The sequence below is a fragment of the Liolophura sinensis genome, chromosome 8 (genome assembly GCF_032854445.1).
Source record: "Liolophura sinensis isolate JHLJ2023 chromosome 8, CUHK_Ljap_v2, whole genome shotgun sequence".
Lineage (NCBI taxonomy): Eukaryota > Metazoa > Mollusca > Polyplacophora > Chitonida > Chitonidae > Liolophura > Liolophura sinensis.
The window spans coordinates 13,510,792-13,530,733 of NC_088302.1; the positions used below are offsets into that span (position 1 = coordinate 13,510,792).

Here is a 19,942-nt window from a genome sequence, read left to right on the forward strand (position 1 = left end):
TAGACAAAACATACCAATATCCTGCCATCATTGTTTTGGATGAGTTTGTGAAATCTGCCTGAACACCCTGAACTATCAAAACCTGCACAGAGCTCGCTGCACGTTGGAAATTAAAACGGTGTTATATCACTAAAATGTTCCTCATGTTGTTATTTAAATACACGTATTTATATCTGATTTGTTTCCTGTTAAAATGCATGGTACCGGTATTAAAAAGAAAATCCAGAGTATTAAACTGTCTGCTTTCACAAACACCATTGGTAATTGAATGAATGCAGCCTTGGATTATCTGGCACTTTTTTATAATTGGTATCGTGAAATGTCCTTAGAAAAGTATCGAAGTCGTGTTATATGCATGTGTCGTAAAATAAATAAACGATCATATTCAAATATCTTGCCACAAGTCCTAACCTTGAAAAGAGAATTTGTATTTCCGTCTGATCTCGCTCTTTTATCGGGGCATTGGTGATTATAAGCACTCTTAACGTTTGCAGAATCGTCTACCAATATAGGGTGCTAGTCTGCATGTCACATGTTGGATCTTGTTCTAGCTTTGGTTGGTGCTTTACCCCGAGCTCATGGGTTTCCTGTACCCATATGATAAATCTTGTACATGTACAAGTGAAATATTCAACTATGAAACAATCACTATCAAATACATTGTTGTCTTACAGAACTTCCCGTTGTCGTAATTTTCCCAACACAACGGCGTTTGCGCCATATTTTCCCACCATGCATCAGCCGTTTCTCAAACGTTTGTAGCGCAATAAAGGGAAAAAATACATGGGTGCGCAGATACGTCACACAATGTATTAGAGACCGAAGAAAAGCGTAAAGTGCCGTAAAGACTAGCTATAGGGAAGTTGCATACTTCTTTGTAATGGACCTTCCACCTAATCTAGAACAAGTTAACTTGATGCCTGGCACAGACGATCCAACTTTAAATAGCTGGGCGTAAAACACGGAAAATCTCAACCAAACAACGTTCCTTCGAAAGTTGACACATTAACATTTACATTGATGTATAAATCGACAAACAAATTAACATGCTTTCACCTGGTTACACGAAGGCTGAAACCCGTAAGTTTTGTATGTTTTTTGTTCAGTCGGACATTTTTTGTTCAGTTGGCCAAATCCGGTTACTGGAAAAAGACCGTCAAGCGACAGTTCTAGCTTCATTTCTCAGCAGTGGAAGCCGCTGCGTGGATCCATCGTATTTCTACCACCGACCAAGTAAAATGTTCTTTTAATAAAACACTTTGAATTACCTTTATTGGCCATGGTCTACGGAAGTAATGCAGCTTCTTTTGTTTCTACTCCATACATGTACAGCTGTCACTTCTACTTGCCCCTATCACTGTAATCCGTGAGGGCGATTAAAGTTCATTCGCTCTGATTGTTCCCTGATTTAGAATATAGTGTGTACGTAGATAAGTACGTTTGTGAAACGGTCCCCAGACACCTGCATGACCTCACTAAGCAGATAAATCTATGGGTCGAAACAGACATTCGTATACCTGTCATCAAGCAAATAAGGTCAATTCACAAAACGATGTGTCACACAAACCATCAGAAAAAGTATATGAAGAACAAAATAGGACGGAATGATGCAAAGGGAAGCAGTCAACAGCTTTCAGTAATTTGGGAAAGACGCAAGGTTTGTTCTAGGCGAATGAGTGGAATCGGTATTCAAATCGTGTACCATGCTAGAATATAGGTTGTCGATAAAATGTCTATTTCGGTTGCGCTTTGACTGGACATGTTCATATATCCAACATGGTGATCTAATTCACCACGCTGAATATACGGCTCCTAGCCCCGGGTAAAGGGGAATTAGACAATCATGTTAAACTTGGAGTCAAAGTGTTCGATGAAATAACCTTGACACACTAGTTTTTACAATGGTAACTTATGACGTTTATTGAAGTAGCCTCACAACACACTGGAGCTAACAAATACTACAAGACGAGATATGTACACGCGATATGCAGGGCTCCCCCGGTGTGTTACTGTCCCAGTAAGGATGTCATAGTGTCAAAATTGTCACCTCTGTGACGTCACTAACCGGACAAAGCCGGCAGACACCATACTGGGCAAACTGTTTGCCGTGAAATCAAAACAAAGCTGATAACAGAACAAACCTATTCTTTGACAATGGCTTGTGGTTCCCTACTGACACCTCTATCATTCAATTCATTAAGTCCTTGCCGAAACTACAAATCTGAAATTCGAAACCCAGGAGACAAAGAATATGGAGTCCGACACTTTGGGATAACTGTGTAATTACGAGGATTTATTGGAATTAACTCATGACTAAATATGTATTCACAATACAAATTTTACACAATGCACTATACATTTTAGAAAGTAATAAGTTTAAATGTATTTCAGTGACTTGCTTAGCAAAATTCGTATCTACATTAAATAAATCCACAACATCATTTTCAGGGAATCAGATAATTTAACCTCTTCGAGAACAGTAATATTACAACATTAAAATAGAAGTTACGTACATTGTAAGAGATTGGCTATACGACACTGATGGTGTGTTCTGTATATTATACAATGGAGATATAAATTTCAGAATTAGCATAGAGTATTACTGCTCAGGATGTAACCGTGGCATAACAAATATTTACAAACGGCCTAACTTTGAACTCGATACTTTTCGCGATATAACAAATATTTACACATGGCTCAGACAGTTTTAGACGTGATAATCATAGCAAATGATGAGAACATCACAAGTGCATTTTATAAGTGAATTTTTGTCAAGCAATAGCGAATTGTATTAAACATACATAAATTCAGCATTCACAATTACATTTTTTTACAGGTTTTGGGCGATTGACTTTTTATGAATATCAAGTCTTACTTCAATTCAAATGGTGCACATTTATCTGGGTACAGTAAAATTTCGTTTACCATGTTACGAAATTCGATAAAGTTGGCCAGAGAGAAAATATGGTCGATGAGAGGACGGGAAACCATAGACTCGATCTCAGCTTTTCCAGAAGTTCCGTAGTCGCCGATAGCCAAGGCAAAGACAAAAGCCTTCACCTGAAGTCGTCTAACGGCATTTGGCAAGGCGGCTCCGCAGTTAGAGTGTCCGTCTGTTAAAACCAGTACTTCCTTCACGGACTCTGTAGCCGATCGGATTCCTGTGGGAAGTAAAAAATATACTGTTGTGGACTCTGAACTTATTAACGTTATTATATATAAGGGCAGCGAAATGGGGCATAAATGAACCCGTCTGCGTTAGTGATTACAAAGTACTATTGTAATCCAACTGCTTGATTTTCTTTCATTTCCAAGACAAAACTATTACCCGAGCGCAAAAGAGGTCTTTGTCATATATCTGACAAAGAAAATAAAATAAGGTTCAAGTGAAAATGTGACGAAATACAGAGTTATCATTAAACGATCAGAAATGGCAGTGAAGACAATAAGGATACTTGAACAATGACTATAATATCCACAATAGATTTACATATCTGTGATCGATTTATCCATCAATCAAATTACGTATCATATTGGGTATAAAGTGTAATGTATTTTTTTTTTCAAAACGGTTCGCGTTACTTCCAAGTGTACGGTTTCATTCATCAAATAGTTGAAGTGCATACCTGTTTTAAAGGTATTCACAATATCTTTGAGGGTTACATTGCATCAAATAATTAAACTGCGTTATGTTTCTTGAATAAAATGCAACATTTTCCAAAAGTAAATTAATGGCTGTACCTGTGTCGGGTTCAAACATATATTGGCGAGCATATTCGAAAGCATCACCGGTACAGGTGGAACCTCTTGCTTGAGGCATGGCCAGTATGGCGTTTTTTCACACTGTCGATGGTCCAGTGGGCTTTGAAGTTGAAGTTGAGCACAACCCGGCTGGAGATATGTGATAATGGCGATCCGATTATTTTGTGGATCCCTCCCAATGGACCCACACAGTCGCTCTATCAACTCGGCAAGTTTCTGTTTTGTTGTCGTCCAATCGCTGCTACTTATGCTTCCGCTCATGTCAATCATGAAGAGGAGATCACGTGGCAGTAATGTGACTCCACCATCGCCACCACCAAGCACATGTGCTCCTCGGTTGGGGACCTCTACTAGTCCAACAGCACGAGAGCTATCGGGGATGAAACTGTAGTAGTGAGTATGGCCAGTCATAAACTTATTGTGGAACTTCTGCTGGACTCCCTGTCTGGACCATGGATCTGATGAAAACAAGTGTAAGCTCCAAATAAATATGTAGGTAATAAATACAAATGTATGCGCCAAAGACAGGATGTAGAGCGGCGTAATAACGCAACATGTCGTGCATTAAATATTTTTTGACAGCATTATTTGTGTTGTTGTACTTTGCTGATAAGTATGTACACTGGTTTCAGAAATCAACAGCAGTTTTTTCTTAAATATTCGAAGTTCAAATATGGTAGCTGTCATTAAGATGTAAATCATCTATTACCTTAAGACTTTATAATTTCGTTCATCCAAAATATTAGGACTTTTAGCAAATATCGGCTTAGAGAAGCCGCTTCCAAATACTATACCCATGCGTCACTGCCTACATATTCGCCTGGGCTTTTCAGGAGATGGCGCGTCAGTATAATATTAATTAGCTTTGATTGGTGTTTTACGCCCTACTTAAAAATATTCCTCTTATACGAAAGCGACTGCATCGGTGAGAAGCTCCTGGGTCATTTCGACGCGCTGGTACGCTGTGCTGCTAGGTCCTTCTATAAAAAGGATTAACAAAATTTGTAATGGTCTAACCTGCTCTAGAGGCCGTTTCTGTTAGTGTCGGACATGGGCTTCCACCATTTCGAGGAGACCGGACAATCTCTCGTGTGCGGGTTCGTGTGCCTCCGGGCGCAGGCGCTGACCAGGCTGACCATTCTGACCAGACGGAAACCCCACAGTTCGTTCTTCTTGTACTCCATCTGTTTCCTTCTACTGACATGGCCAAGTACGCCAACAACACCAGGCGTACGATTACTTTCATTTTCACAATTTTTTTCTGTAAAGAAAAGCAGTAATTCCTAAATAGAACTTAAAAAAGGATTAATTACCACGGGTGAGTTATTTACCAACATATTTGATCGGCATTTAATGCTATTCTCAATAATATTTCGACCTCGAAACAAACTGTGTTGATAATTTAGTATCTTTCTGGCGCAGTGCACCTTTTGAGAACTGACAAATAAAATACCATGAATCTGTGGGTACTATTTGGGAAAGATCATTTATCAATCCTCCCTCATGTTCGCATTCAGCCAAAAACTCAACGTCCCCCTTTCCAACTCCTTGCACCACCCCACACCCAGACACGCATTAAGAGACCGCAGTTTGTATACATGTTATTGGAAATTCAACGCTTACACTATGAAGCTATGACGCCAAGCAATAATAAAAAAAAACAATAAGGAAAACGTCACACTCCAGGAAGGATACCTACATTTATGCAGATACGTCTGAGGAAGTACGCAAGCAGTTCTCTGTCTACCTTCTATCGCTGCTGGATACGAGGTCACAGCTTTGCCTCTTTCCATCCTCGGTGGCTCTTTATATACGAGTTAGCATCGTACTAACATCCGGCTGGCATGTGCAATGAGGTCACCCGTACTAGGTCATTACGCAATCGAACAGTAACCAGACTTCCAAAGATCGCATCAGTACTCAAGCGATGATTGGCTGCAGCTCAGAGGTCAGGCTGTGGTTGGGCGCCCGGTTTGGCCTCTCACAGAACCCGCGTGTTTATCATCCGGCTTTCCAATGACCATATGTCTTTACTCAGCACCACCTCCACCCCGCGTCCTCTCTCCGTCACAGATTTTATCAGCACTTTGTCCCTTTTGTAAGCAACATTTTACGAACACCATTATTATTGACAAAATCTTGGTTTTTTATAATTATGGTACAACTACAACTTTACAGTAAGATTGTGTGATGAGAATTACTTAACTGGCATTGTATACGCGGAATGCGTAAGGAATGGCAATGGATATATATTTATAGAAATGTACCTTAAAGCTGCATCCAGGTTAATTTTGGTAATTTTGTACGAATTATCTTTTCACTTGCAATACTTCCGGCTGCAAAAATACGGTATCTTAGTTATTTATTTATTTGATTTGTGTTTTTTGCCACACTCAAGAATATTTTACTTATGCGACGGCGGCCATTATTATGGTGGGAGGAAACCAACGACCATCCGCAGGTTAGCAAAAATATGGTGGCCTGATATATGATTTTATTATTGTTCAAATATACCTATAACACAAATTTAGAGAGTTTTATATGTTTGCTATATAAACGTATTGATTTAACATACATAATTTAAAGAAGACAAGTGTCTTAAATAGACAAATGTAAACGTTCAGTTATTTGGGTGAAAACTGGAATATACCAGTACCTGAAGATGTACACGTTTACTGACTGTTACTTACCTAATGTGAACGATTACTATTTCAAGGAAAAATAGCTTCGTTCATGTTGTGATAATCACATATATAAAAGCTAAATAGATAAACATTTGCTCTGTATCTGTAAAACTTATACAGTATTCGCTGAATGTTTACTACAAATTTTAACAGTGTGTCTTGGGCACAATCTCATGAAAGATGGGGATATAACTCACCGATTTATTAATATATGTTTATATTCCCACACAAATGTCACGCGTCTTTTTTTTTTTTTTGTAATAGATTATGATTTTGCCAGTGGGCCTATGAAAAGCAGTTAAATTTGTTTAACGCCACACTCAGGATTTTTTGACTTATACGACCGATGGCGGTCAGGTTTGTGGACGAAAATGAACCGGGTGTCATGCGCCGAGGCATGCATAAGGGAGGTTACTGATAGACTTCTGATTCAAACATGTGGCGTACTGATATGGACACTATGTTGACAAGATACAAGTGCTCTTCGATGAACGTTAGACTGCACAAACAGCCACACAACTGTATGGTGCCGTTATAGTTGTACGTCGTTTCAATAATAATAATGAAGTTGAGGCATCACCACGTAAATGTCCTCTCCGGCCGTATGTGGGAAGGTCGTCAGCAACCTGAGGATGGTCGTGGGTTTCCCCCGGGCTCTGCCTTGCTTCCTCCCACCATAATGCTGGTCGCCGTCGTATAAGTGAAATATTCTTCAGAACGGCGTAAAACACCAATCAAATCAAATAAATAAATCACCACGTAAATGTAAAAGGTTTCACAAACTTTGGATCCCCATGCCGAGATCACGATCACGACTTGAAATCATTGACCCCAGGGGTGTAACATCTACTGATATATGATATATATGAGAGCGGGACCTCATAGTGTACATGTACTGATATATATATTAAATTTTCTCACAATTTATTCTGATCATTCCTATCATTTTTAAGCACACGTTTGGACACAAACTTACAAATATTTTATAAATTATATCTCTAGTTGAGTTGCGTCGTTATTTATTTATATTCACAAAGAGAGCCTATGCTCGAGCTACCATCGGATTGAATTGGGCTCCATACTTCCGGGCCGAGCTTTAGACCTATTTGTTCGCTGAAACTGTATCGCATAGTGTATATTGTAATGTGCCCACCAATCGATCGTTTTCTGTTTATATGTGTATAAAGGTGTAGAATACAGATAACAGAATTACATAGAACATATTTGATAGTTGTTTAGTTCCTAACTAAACATTCACGATTAGGATCTGAGATTGAGAAAGAGATGATTCCAAAAGCTGAACCTCGTTCTCATTTAATGCAGTGAGTTACTTTTTCGATAGATATTGTACATCCCTTGTATATGGCACTCAGTGATTAAAAAGTTCAGAAATTTTAGAATCAAAACTTAGATGGTCCCAACGTCACTATTATTTCAAAATAAAGGTTGTGATAGACTAACAGTGTATTATGTTATAATAATAATGCATTATATAATAGCGAATGTAATAACTGAATTTTTGTTGAAAACGAATGAATGATTTATTTATTTATTTATTTGATTGGTGTTTTACGCCGTACTCGAGAATATGTCACATATACGACGGCGGCCAGCATAATGGTGGGTGGAAACCGGGCACAGCCCGGGGGAAGCCCACGACCATCCGCAGGTTGCTGAAAGACCTTCCCACATACGGCCGTAGAGGAAGCCAGCATGAGCTGAACTTGAACTCACAGCGACCGCATTGGTGAGAGACTCCTGGGTCATTACGCTGCGCTAGCGCGCTAACCAACTAAGCCACAGAGGCCCCATGAATGAATGAATGAATGAATGAAGGAGTGAGTGAAAGATTATGGCTTAGCGACAAAGCCACAAATATTTCAGTCATATATCATTGCCAGAAAAATAACAGATAATATTTTTCAGTGTGTCATCGTCCAGAAATAGATCAAAGTATTACACACGTACTTTGGACCCATGCAGCATTTCTGAGTTTCCCACTATACGCTATACCGCGCAAACAACAACTGCACAACTTACAAGAGCTGTATTTGAAACCACAACCTTTCTTTGGGTGTTTAATCACTATTTCTACGGGACCATGTACACGAGGACAGTTGAGCGCAGACAGATTTAATTATTATTTATTTTTTTATCACATCAGTTTTCAACTGTTCTAAAAGTTCACCAACTTTTTTTACTATATAAACACCGTCATAAATATTACCGATGAGGAATGGGGTTACTTTTCTTGTTGTTGAGAAGGATAGTGTTGCGTGGAAAAGATGTAAATGGCAGAGAACGCATTCATTGGCTAACCGATATACACAGGCTGCGATTGGCTGTCTGTTTGCCGGCCGGCTTTCTCATATGCTGTGCCGTATTTGTTTGTCGACCTGAATTAAACAAATATAGGTCAGTCTACGTCCGGGAGAAGTCTTTTTCGAGGGCTATAAATACGCGAAACATTTTGTGAGGAGCCAAAAGCCTCCTTCAGCAGCTTTCTGACAACAGTCACTGATTCGCCTAATTCCACCAAGATGGTTTACACTACGGCTGTTTTCCTGTTGGGCACCTTCGTCTTCGGCACGCATGCATGGGGTCCGACAGACTGCGCCTACTCCGTCTGGAGCGAATGGAGATCTTACAACAGCGGGACTTTCCAGTTCCGCACTCGGGACATCCTCCGTAACGCCAGGCAAGGTGGCCAGCCATGTGTTGGGGACAGAGTTGAATACAGACCAGTCAACGGTAAGCCAATAAGTCAACTTTGTAGGATAGCAACTGTTCCAGAGATCGCTCAGTTACGCATATCGCTATATCTATGAAACTTTTGTGGACGTACGAGAAAAACATGTTGGTGTGAAGTTAAGGAAACCACGCCAATCCTGACACATTGTACGAACAGCCTCACAGCGTACCGGTAACAGCTCCATGACAATGCGATAAAGATGAAATAGGATCAGCCACAGCTGTCTTTTCATGAAAACTTTTTGCCAAATATTTTTAAAGTAAAATTTCTGCAAAGCTAATCGAAGTTCTGGATCTGTGGCTGAAACTTTTTGTTTGGCGTTTTCGCACAGTTTCATCGTGGTTGATTGATCAGTACTTTGTGGACATCTTGTAATATATATAATGTACTACAAATTTTATAAGGTCAATTCATACTTAAATACGTGATTAAATAAAAAAGCACGCAAGATAAATGCATCTGCGTTTTATATGTACACTTGTATAATGGCATTCAGCACATACATATGTTTGGTATTGTGATTTGATGTTACGTTCAAAATCATAATGTCATGGCGGTGTCTGCGTGTAGCCAAAAAGTCTCTTATCCACCAACACGGTGATAGTAATCTGACATCGCGCGATTGGCATTTCCTATGTCTGTGTAAACATTTGCTAGGAAATTTCTAGTACAATTTCTGTATACGGCCTTGCTTTGGTTTAAACTCCCTAATGCACCGCGAATTGTGACAAAAAGTTACCGTACGAAGAAAACCTTTGTTCGCGAAATTTTAAGCTTGTTCCAGGTACTGCCCTCAACTTAAAGCAAATCTGGAACTTCGTCTTAACAATTGTCCTCTTTGTTTCATTTCAGCGCAACTCGATCCGGGTTTTGAGGGATTTTTGTCCATGTTTTTGGCGGGAAACGCCCCGTCGTACAACTTAGCTGGAGGAGGGTTCTATACGCTGTCACGTGACTTTGTCATTCTTCTCGACACAACAGTAAATGTCCAGTTGTTCCCATATTATAAATCTCTGGTGTCGAACATCTTGGGGAAGGTATGCGGGGATTTCTCAAGCAACCCCAGTGACAACCGAGTCACTATGGCGTCGTTTGACAGCTCAGAGACGGCGATTCACACATTTTCTGATACCCAGTCAAGGGAGATAATGCAGGACAAAGTCCTGAGGGTTCCTAGATCCCAGTACAGCACTTACGCTAACATCATACCGGCAGCTGACTTTGCCAGGACCACTTTGCACAGTGATACTTCAGGTATTATTGAGTACATCGCTATACAATATAAAATATAGGTACTTATTTCCATATATATTAATCCGTCTTATCCCAGATGTACCAGACTCGAATGTTATTTATTTATCTATTGATTTATTTATTCATTTGGTGTTTATTATTATTATTTCACTCATAGGCTTAAGTTTTAATAACTCAGGATTATATCAGACACTTGCCGAAGGTTGATGGTTTAACCCATTCCGGTCACTCTGGTTTCCTCCACCCTTAAAGTTTTCTTCAGACTGGCATCCAGTATTTATGTAGACCTATACGGTAATATTCAAAATTATGGAGAGGGGATGACAGTTATATAAGAATCATCAGTCTATCAAAATATATTTTATGGTATGCAGTTGGGCTCTTATCTTTATTCATTCTCTTCAGGCACCAGAACATATAACAATGCAACAAAGGAAGTTCTCCTTGTGACGTCATCTCCGGATTACTGCTCGCGCGGTCTGACCAGAGCCTTGAATCGTCTTCGTACCGTAGCTGAAGTTTACATCCTTGTCATTGGTCGCCCTAGTAACTCCTGCCTGGAGAGCCTTACCACTTCTCCGACCGAGTTTCACTTCCGGCAGCTTGAGGACGTCGCTGCTATCACGGACGGTTCTGCACTTTTGTTAGATCAGTCGCAAGGAAACAACTTCTGCGTTCGCAACACGGGTGGTGGACAACACTACTGAGAGAGTCGGTAACTGACCAGACTGTTACTTGAAGCCTTCCATGATTCAATTTAAGTTTAATGTGCATATTTGGTGAAGTAATTTGCCAGTATTATTATATCTGTCACTTTATAAGTTAACTCAAACGGCCATAAGCATTGTCCTTGGATTTTATATCCAAGTCCACCAAATGTTGAAGTGTATCGGTTGTAGCGCTCTAAGCATCCTTGTACATATGTGCGTAGAACCATTGCTTATTCATTTTTGTAAAACGTGATTCCACACCATCGTTGTAAGTAGAAGACATCTAAGTTATTTTAGAGTTGTTCAGGGTGAAATTTCCAACCTGATACTTGATCCTGGAATATGACAATGTTCAAAACATGATTAAAGATTCACAACTGTACATAAAAGATATGGATTGATAATAATAAACCTTTTTAGTGTATCTCGAAGATTTATGTCATTTATCTTTATGTCATATGAAATGGCGTTTTCTGGCTGTGAATGATCTCGGATGAATGAATAAATGCGCTGAATGCTGCACGGTCATCGACGAAAAATCTAAATACACACAAGAATGCGTTTTGGTTTATATGCTCCATGACTCCTCGCCTGATTGACTGATGCTAGTCGCCATGCTCAAGAATATTCACTTATAAGCCCAAATTACACCACCAGCATTTAGAACGTAACTGACCAAATTCTTCACATTTACTCTACAAATTTTCACAAGAATAGCGAGCTTGATGTACCTCATATTATTTTCTACTGATCCACATCGCCAGAGAGCGGCTAATTTTGATCCAGCACCACCTATGGACCGCGAGTGAAACAGCATCTTTTCCATACATGGTTGACTGCTTACCCAGTAACAACCAGATGTTTATGATTATGTTACATACCAACGGGTTTTATAGAGAACCAATTATGCGAAAAACAGGTCCACACGGTTCTCTGAGGAACTATAAGGAACCAAGATTTCTGAGAGTGTAGTGCATCCTCACTTAAACGCCATGCACGCACTGCATGCCATGCGTGCTGAAGACACTAGACACGGTACCCCACCCACTAACATTATATACTGACACTACGTTGATCACATAGTTTTGAAATAACATTAAACCCATGACAGAACATTTTGATGGATGAAATAACAAACAAATGGTTGACAAAATATGGAATGCCAATACCTAAAAATATTAATCTGTTGAGTTTATCAGAATGTCTGTTCTGTTAAGTGATGCCTGAATGTATTCGCTTATCATAACATATTACTGTGTTATATGCAATGTATTATTCTGTTATCCTATTATCCTATTAACAAGGTCATTTATTTGGATATTTGTGCTTTAAAAATAACGGTATAGTCTGGTGCAATAATAGAATACATTCTAATTTCCCTTCACATACAATATACGTTCACTTTTGTAATATAAAGATTAGCATTTATCTTGGTAAACTTTTACCGGTCACGAGTACATCTTTACTGAAACATTTGCTCAAAAAGATGCCGCCTAATTTTGTAGTCCTCATCCATGCCTGCTGCAGTAAGGCCTATAGACCTGTTTGCTATTTCAACGTAGTGATTTAATATACATAATTTAAAGAAGACAAGTGTCTTAATTGTACAAATGTAAACGTTCAGCTATTTGAGTGGAGACTGGAATATACCCGTACCTGAAGATGTACACGTTTACTGACTGGTCACTAAAACGAGACAGCTGTCGCCCAGTTGCAACAATGACTGGTTTTTGCAGCTTGGACTGAAACAGTTCATCTTCACTTTCCACTTTTAGTATAAGTCTCTTAATCTGTTCGCTGAGAGATTCTACTCTGGAGAGATGCGGTCGTTGTTGTTCACCACCACCTTGCTGGCGTACATCGTCGGTGCGGTCCGAGTTTTGACGAACATCCACCTCCTGCTGAACATTAACACCTCCAGTAGCCATTGCACATCTAGATCCAGGGTCAGGTCAAGGTCATATCACCAGGTCATTTCAGGGGTTTTTCTCCACTCACCACGACGAATCATCTTATCTCCCATCCCACTTCTGACACCAAATGTAAAGGTGTGGGAATAAACACATGTAGACCATCTGCTACGACTGTTATAGTTTATTAGGAGTTGGTGAACGGAGATGTTGTACAGAAGTGAGGGAGAAACCACAAGAAAGAAAAATACCTGCAATGTACAAAAATAAACACCACATGTACTCACAGTCAATTAATGTTCTATGATAAAAAGGCATTTCATATATAGACACAGTTCAGATTTACATCACTCCAAGAGAACCAGAAGTCACATCCTTTACTACTGTAGAGGAAGGGTTATTTCCTTTTCATGGAATACCATGCGTGTTTACTTAGTTTCCTTTCTTTAGAGTTGTTTTACATGCGTTTGGTGACTAAGTAATGTGATTAGAAACGTTGTGTAACTAAGGTTAGTGGAATGGCTCGAACTCCCGAAGCTGAAATGACCTGGGTCAATGTGTTTCACAATTTATGAAACCTGTGATCGTTAAGTTATACATCTGAGACAGGCGTTGTGCCAGCTATAGAGAATGGGGACAGCGTTCCAAGCCGATTCCTCTGACCAGGTCTCCACATCAGTTACCATGCTTGCCTGGGCGAAATGATTGGGGATAGCCTCAAGTTGCCATTTATGGCAAACAGCAACATTCCATCACCCCTTCCGTCATGGCTAAGTAAAAGTAGGGACACATGTAGAGAGGAATGCCGTGAGTTCTTTTTTTGTTGTTGTTGCCTTATGTTTGAATACTTGCTTTCACAATAACCTAATAAATTTCAATATTGTTTTGTTAACCTGTGTCTGAGCCTCGTTTTTGGAGAGTTGGCCGTCTGGCATTTTGGCTAATTCGCGTCACTTGGGGTCCTAACTTACGAACCTGGGTAGGCCAAGGAAGACAGCATTAGTTGCCTCCTGTTACACTACTCTTATCCAATGTATGTGTAAACCCCCAGGTCAGATCTGCCCAAATCTCCAGGCCAGATCTGCTCTGGGTGTTCACCAGTAAGCTAGTCACATCAGTAACCAAGCCTTATGCTTGTGGGGGAGTGTCCATGGCCTGAGAGGGGGTGGGAGGTCACATGACCTCCGCACCCCAGCCTTGCCATGCGGCCCTTTGTTTTAGCCCCACTCCCTCCAAGACAGCCGAGCAGTCAAGACGTGTTTTGCCAAGATCACAGCCAGTCTTCATTCATACATTTCACCCAGCTAAGAATTTAACCCTTGTGGTCTCAGAACACTTCCATAAACTGATATATGTAATTGTTGTTACATATGCACTTATCTGACTGTGCCATATAGGATATATTATGCACATCTGTTTGAGTAATTTAGGTTATTACTTCGGGTAGCCATTCACGAGTTAGTGTGATCTCTGCAAAGAGATACACACATTCTAAAAGGATTGACTGAGTAGATTTCAGGAATTTACACTAAGAAACAGGTGGGATAACTGCTTCTCCCATCAACCTGTTTACAGTAAAAATATTTGGTTAGCTGTGTTAGTTTGGGGTAAACCTCCACACTGGAACTATTAACCCACTTAAGTTCACTAAGTGACCACTGTTTACTTAAATTAATCTGGAATTTAAGGATTATATGTATCAACTACCAGCTTTTGCCTAAACTTAACTTGATCTCCTAACTTCCAGAACAGATAGTTCCTTTTATCCTGGTTAACACATGGTCAAGCCTAATTCCTTTGTTTGAGCTGACCATACCAGCCTCCAGTAGCTACAGACATGTTGATTACCCCAGTGTATGTAAGCAAGGTGACAGCACATCTGGAAGGGATTAATTTCTCCTTGGCATCTATTGCCCCTGATGACCCCTGCTGGTTAATCTCATCCTATCAGCCCAGCCTTTATCAAGTGGCTAAACAAGATGGCTGCACCAGCAGTACACAGGCCAAATGAAAACTCAGTACAATAGCAACCACTTGTAACTGTTCTGAGTTTTTGTATTTAGTTATGCCTCAGTGATTGTGCTAACACAACACAATCCTCAGAAATTACATATCACTGCAGATGCACATATACTGGAATTTATCATACTTTTGGACTTTGACCTTTTGAGTCCAGTGTACATGTTCTCTATGGCCAGTCAGTAAGCATTTGTTATTATTGTTGATAGATACATATATATAGATATTAACTTTGTATATACAGTTAATATGCATATGGGCTATCGCGTGGTAATATTGTGTTTAGTTTATAGATATTATCAAAATCCCCTGTCTGACAAGCATGTTGATGTTATATCGTCCGACTGATGTATACCTGGTCAATTATTGTTCCCTTATTAGGAATTACATACATATATCTCATTGATAAATGGTTATCATGTTTAAACGTTTCCGTCATAATTTGTTATTCTGTCTAAATGCGTAATTTGACATTTTGACTACCTTAAGAACAAGGGTTACCAGCACATACCATACTGTTATGTATGACTATTTAACGTTTTCATGTACTGTTAGTCTGCGGACCTTTGCGAAAGCATAACAAGCCCTGTTATATATGTACAGCGCGGACCTGGTGGAAAGCGCCTTGTTCAAGGCTTTGTTTATTTCACTGGCTGTTCATTGGCTGTTAATTCTGTGTCTAAGAATAGCTGAATCCACCTGGACCGTATATAAGCCGTGTTTTCTGTGCAGAGTGGAGGTATTTTTGCTGCATCCACTGGGAGCCAGGAGAGTGTGCGATGCTCTCGTATCGAGTCCATTATATTTATATGAGCTGGTGATGCCAGTTTCGTTTGGGAGGACAGATTTTTATGCCGGCACCGTTTGTGTACCACAGTAGTACTGATGTCTGGTTTATGTGAATTTCTGCGGAAGTCACGTTTATTGGTGTTCGGATCTTTATTATGATTATACAGTGTTGACTGTGTAATTTGTTTAACACGCTGACCTCACCTGACCGACAAGGTCGTCAAGGACTCTAAACTGAAGTTTTCAGTTTTGCAAAGGACGTTCGTTCTGCCACAAGGTGACATTACTCTACGTCTCTGAACGGCTCGTTTGTGAGCTTCTGCGGGAGCTGTGACTGATCTAAAGTGGATTATACCTCCATGCCTGTATTTACCCTGTGTTGTGCTCTGCGGGTGTGACGTCATTCAAAGGCTTGACTGTTCCAGTTCTGTGTAACCTGTGTACTGTGTTCGCGTTCGCTAACCTAGCGAAGTACCTGACTAGGACAATTTGTGACTTGTGTGAATTGTGTGTTTATCCCATGGTCTTTACGTTGGATCTCCTGGAACACGTTCCTTGGGATGCAAAGGTGAACTGGAAACTTTTAAAGACCGGTAATACTGATTTCTATGTTTTTTTATGTTGTTGTTGTTGAACTGTCTGTAAAACTGTACGTCTCATTTTATATATAAAGCCATTGTTTACATTGAAATATTGAGTCACTGAGTCTGTTTTCTGTTGCTGTTTTCAATACCGTAACAATACAATGACATGTCACATGCACCACATACATGTGGTTATCATGCGTGACCCGTATCATTGTTCCTCATGCGGTAACCCTTCTGGATTGTACAATATGTATACAGCCCATAAAAATGTACCACTCAGATTATTATTGCATACATTAGCCTACACTATTGATTTGTAACCTGTATGTTAAATTATCAAAAGAGTAATTTACGAATGTTGTGTTTTGGTTGGAGGTGAAGGTCAGCTGGCATAGACCAGCATGTCTTGTTATATATGAGATATGACCTGGCATCATAAAATGCATTTGTACCCATCACATGGATACACTGAGTCGTCTAAATTTCTAATGCGAGCCTGGCCCCTTATTAGCCTGGCAACGTACTCGACATTATGTTTAGATGCTTCTCTTAAACAGGATACCGGTAACCCTGTGACCCTTGGCCTCTCTAGTATTGGCTATATTGCAATCATTGTTAGCATGATGTCACTTGGTTTCTAGATGCCATGCTTAAACGTTACGTGCATTATTGACTGACTGTCAAGCTGACCTCTCAACTTCAACCTACCTTGACCTTCATGTATGTGTACAGGTCGCTGTGTATACATGTGGACACACATGTAACATGTCTAATATATAATTGGGTTAATAATCATGTCCAACACCTTAACTTGTTTAACTTACCTGTTATGATCATATGGCACTTCTATTAAGTCTTTGAAAGCTAAGTTCTAAATTATTTACTCATTAATACTTGAAAGCTCTAGTAGCTCCCCATTCCCTCCAAGACAGCCGAGCAGTCAAGACGTGTTTTGCCAAGATCACAGCCAGTCTTCATTCATACATTTCACCCAGGTGCTGTACCGTCTTGACTGCCTGACGTTACCCTCTAGGCTGCTTCTCCTTGTGAGTCCCTCAGCGGGAACACTGTCCAAACTCAGAAGGAAGGAAGGAAGGGAAGAAACATATTTACAGATACTCCTACTCTTATACTGAGTACCTCTGCCTCACATAATAAATTCTCAGGCTGTGGCACTTGTGAAAACCCACCAGAGCATTTGAGTTTCTTTGTCTAGCATATATTTAACACTTGTTTTCCCCCAAAAGCCAGTCACGTGTCCACCCGACAACGTAAGATAGTCTCGCAGGTGATTCAACCACAGACAAACAGGTCTTACATATGCAACATTATCTTATCTTATCTGACACAAGACAATTCTCACAATAACTATCATAGAATTGCAACCTCTGTTCTAAAATCGCTTGTTTATACATCTACACAAAGCATGCTATGCCGGTGAAAACATCACTATTACTGACCACTCACTAAACATCCTAAAACATTTCAATACAACCTTATCTGTATATAAGTAGAACTGAATTTAACGTGCACATTAACCAAATTTTTAAAAAGTGTAAGGAAATATTAATCTACATTTCGACAACTGACAGATTTGTCACAACTGACAATTACTAAAAAAAAAATACAACAATTAAACAACTGCCTGGACCTATCCTGATTCAGTGGAGTCTATTATAATGTAACATAATACATCAGGCACCTCTACTGTATCACTACAGTAACATTTCGTTCTAAAAACAATATCATCTACACACATTATTATCTAACCAGAGGGGAAACTCTAAAACTCACCCCCAAGAGAGCTACAGCATCCCATTCAGTAAAGCAGCTACTTATGCAGCGCCTGGCAGTTCAGAATAACAATCAACTTAGCTGGGGTATAATGAAACAACGACAGACAATTAGTCTATGGTGTAATAACTAGTAGTAATAAACTAAAATATCCTTATGAATTTCAGTCACTTTGTAATACTGATGGCATAGTTCCCTACTTACATTTACATTATGATTTCACATAATATACCCTGTATATGACCGTGGCATCCTCTGTAAGGATCACAGCGGCATTACAAAAACATGTAATGTACTATACATACGAGAATTCTACAGCAATTTCCACATTTGTACTTTAACGGCCAAAATATAACTGTGTGTTTGCTAGCTCAAATACACATTTTACTTTTAAACCTCTAAAAGACATCATGTAGCACAAAATAAAGCCTTCTCGAGTCTATACGGATTTCTTGAGATTTTACGGTAAGTTGCGCTTGTTCACAATGACATAATCCCACTTTGTTTTTAGAATCAAATCTGCTGATTTACGCAATGTCATCTGAGAAGACAAAGTTCTTTCAACAGCGCACTGAAACGGCATCTTCCTTCCAACAATTGTGCATTCCTACATACATGACAAAAATTACGAAACATGATCGGTATGATCGTGTGCGACCTACACGATTGCGATTTAAGATGGCGGGTGACCTCGATCGGTCACATCTAGTGTGCGTCTTAATTACACATACAAAAACAAATCTTTCAATATATATTGACTTCAGACAATGAATGAGGATTATGCAAAATAACTGTTACAAAAAAAAAATGATGGGTAATAAACTTTTGTGAGCTAATCAGCCCCGAACAGTCACGGAGATCTCCGAACACACATCAACATGCCAGTCACCGATAATGACCTAATTACTTGGTGCACCTCTTACACTAAGCCAGATAATTTCCATGATATTTAGATGAGGGTATTGTGCTGGCTATCTACGGCGGGCTATAACAGGCTATAAATTATCAATTGTGCCAATATGTTGGCATCTAACGTCAATAATGTTCCAACACCACTAATGTGACAGACACAGCCCACACCATAAAAGTAACTTTCCTCCAAGATGGCCAGCAGACATGATGCATGGGGACTGTTGACTTAATCATGTTTTCTCCATACACAAATGGGACTGTCCGTCTCTATCACAACTTGACTTTCATCAGAAAATATCGCATTTTTCACTCTCGATAATTCGTCCAGTTCCTCCTTTCCTTACACCATTTTACACCCTTTTGTGCCAGGGTAAGGCGCCACCGAGTTCGCACACATTGCATGGTCCTTTATAGACAGTGTTTAGCCTTCTTGGTTAAGGGCTATTTCATACTGATGATGTGCAAGTGCTCACAACTCTTTTGTGTTTGTGTTAGGTGTGTAATACTACTTTTTTTCTTACTTTTTTGGATACATTATTGTGACTATGATGCTTCCATTGGTAGAACCGTTGAACACTGTTGTTATGAGAGAAGGGAAGGTTTAACTACATCTGTATGTAAAAGGCCCGGTTTGGGTACGAGAGTATCCATGACATGGCTGCCGCCTCGCCAAAGGCGGTCGGTTTGAGTTAAGCTGTCGCTTATTTGCCTGTCATCGCTCTATGCTTGTATCTGTTATCCTTCCAGGGTTGCACACGACTGTCACACA

The 19,942-nt window shown here is 39.8% G+C and overlaps 1 protein-coding gene and 2 long non-coding RNA genes across 3 annotated transcripts; 1 reads left to right on the forward strand and 2 right to left on the reverse strand.

Annotated features, from left to right (window-relative positions):
* Positions 1-2,441: 2,441 nt before the first annotated feature.
* On the reverse strand, positions 2,442-3,881 carry LOC135473033 (uncharacterized). Its single transcript, XR_010444573.1, has 2 exons — positions 3,742-3,881; positions 2,442-3,161 (listed from the first exon to the last, which is right to left on the reverse strand). It is a non-coding gene; the product is annotated as an uncharacterized LOC135473033 (long non-coding RNA).
* A 233-nt stretch (positions 3,882-4,114) lies between these two features.
* Positions 4,115-5,521, reverse strand: LOC135474018 (uncharacterized). The gene is made up of 3 exons (XR_010444612.1): positions 5,462-5,521; positions 4,780-5,023; positions 4,115-4,220 (listed from the first exon to the last, which is right to left on the reverse strand). It is a non-coding gene; the product is annotated as an uncharacterized LOC135474018 (long non-coding RNA).
* Positions 5,522-8,949: 3,428 nt separating this feature from the next.
* LOC135472931 (uncharacterized) lies at positions 8,950-11,586 on the forward strand. Its single transcript, XM_064752663.1, has 3 exons — positions 8,950-9,197; positions 10,051-10,452; positions 10,858-11,586. Exons 1-3 carry the CDS (start codon positions 8,987-8,989, stop codon positions 11,157-11,159), a joined length of 915 nt encoding a protein of 304 aa, XP_064608733.1. The 5' UTR covers positions 8,950-8,986; the 3' UTR covers positions 11,160-11,586.
* The last annotated feature ends 8,356 nt before the right edge of the window (positions 11,587-19,942 follow it).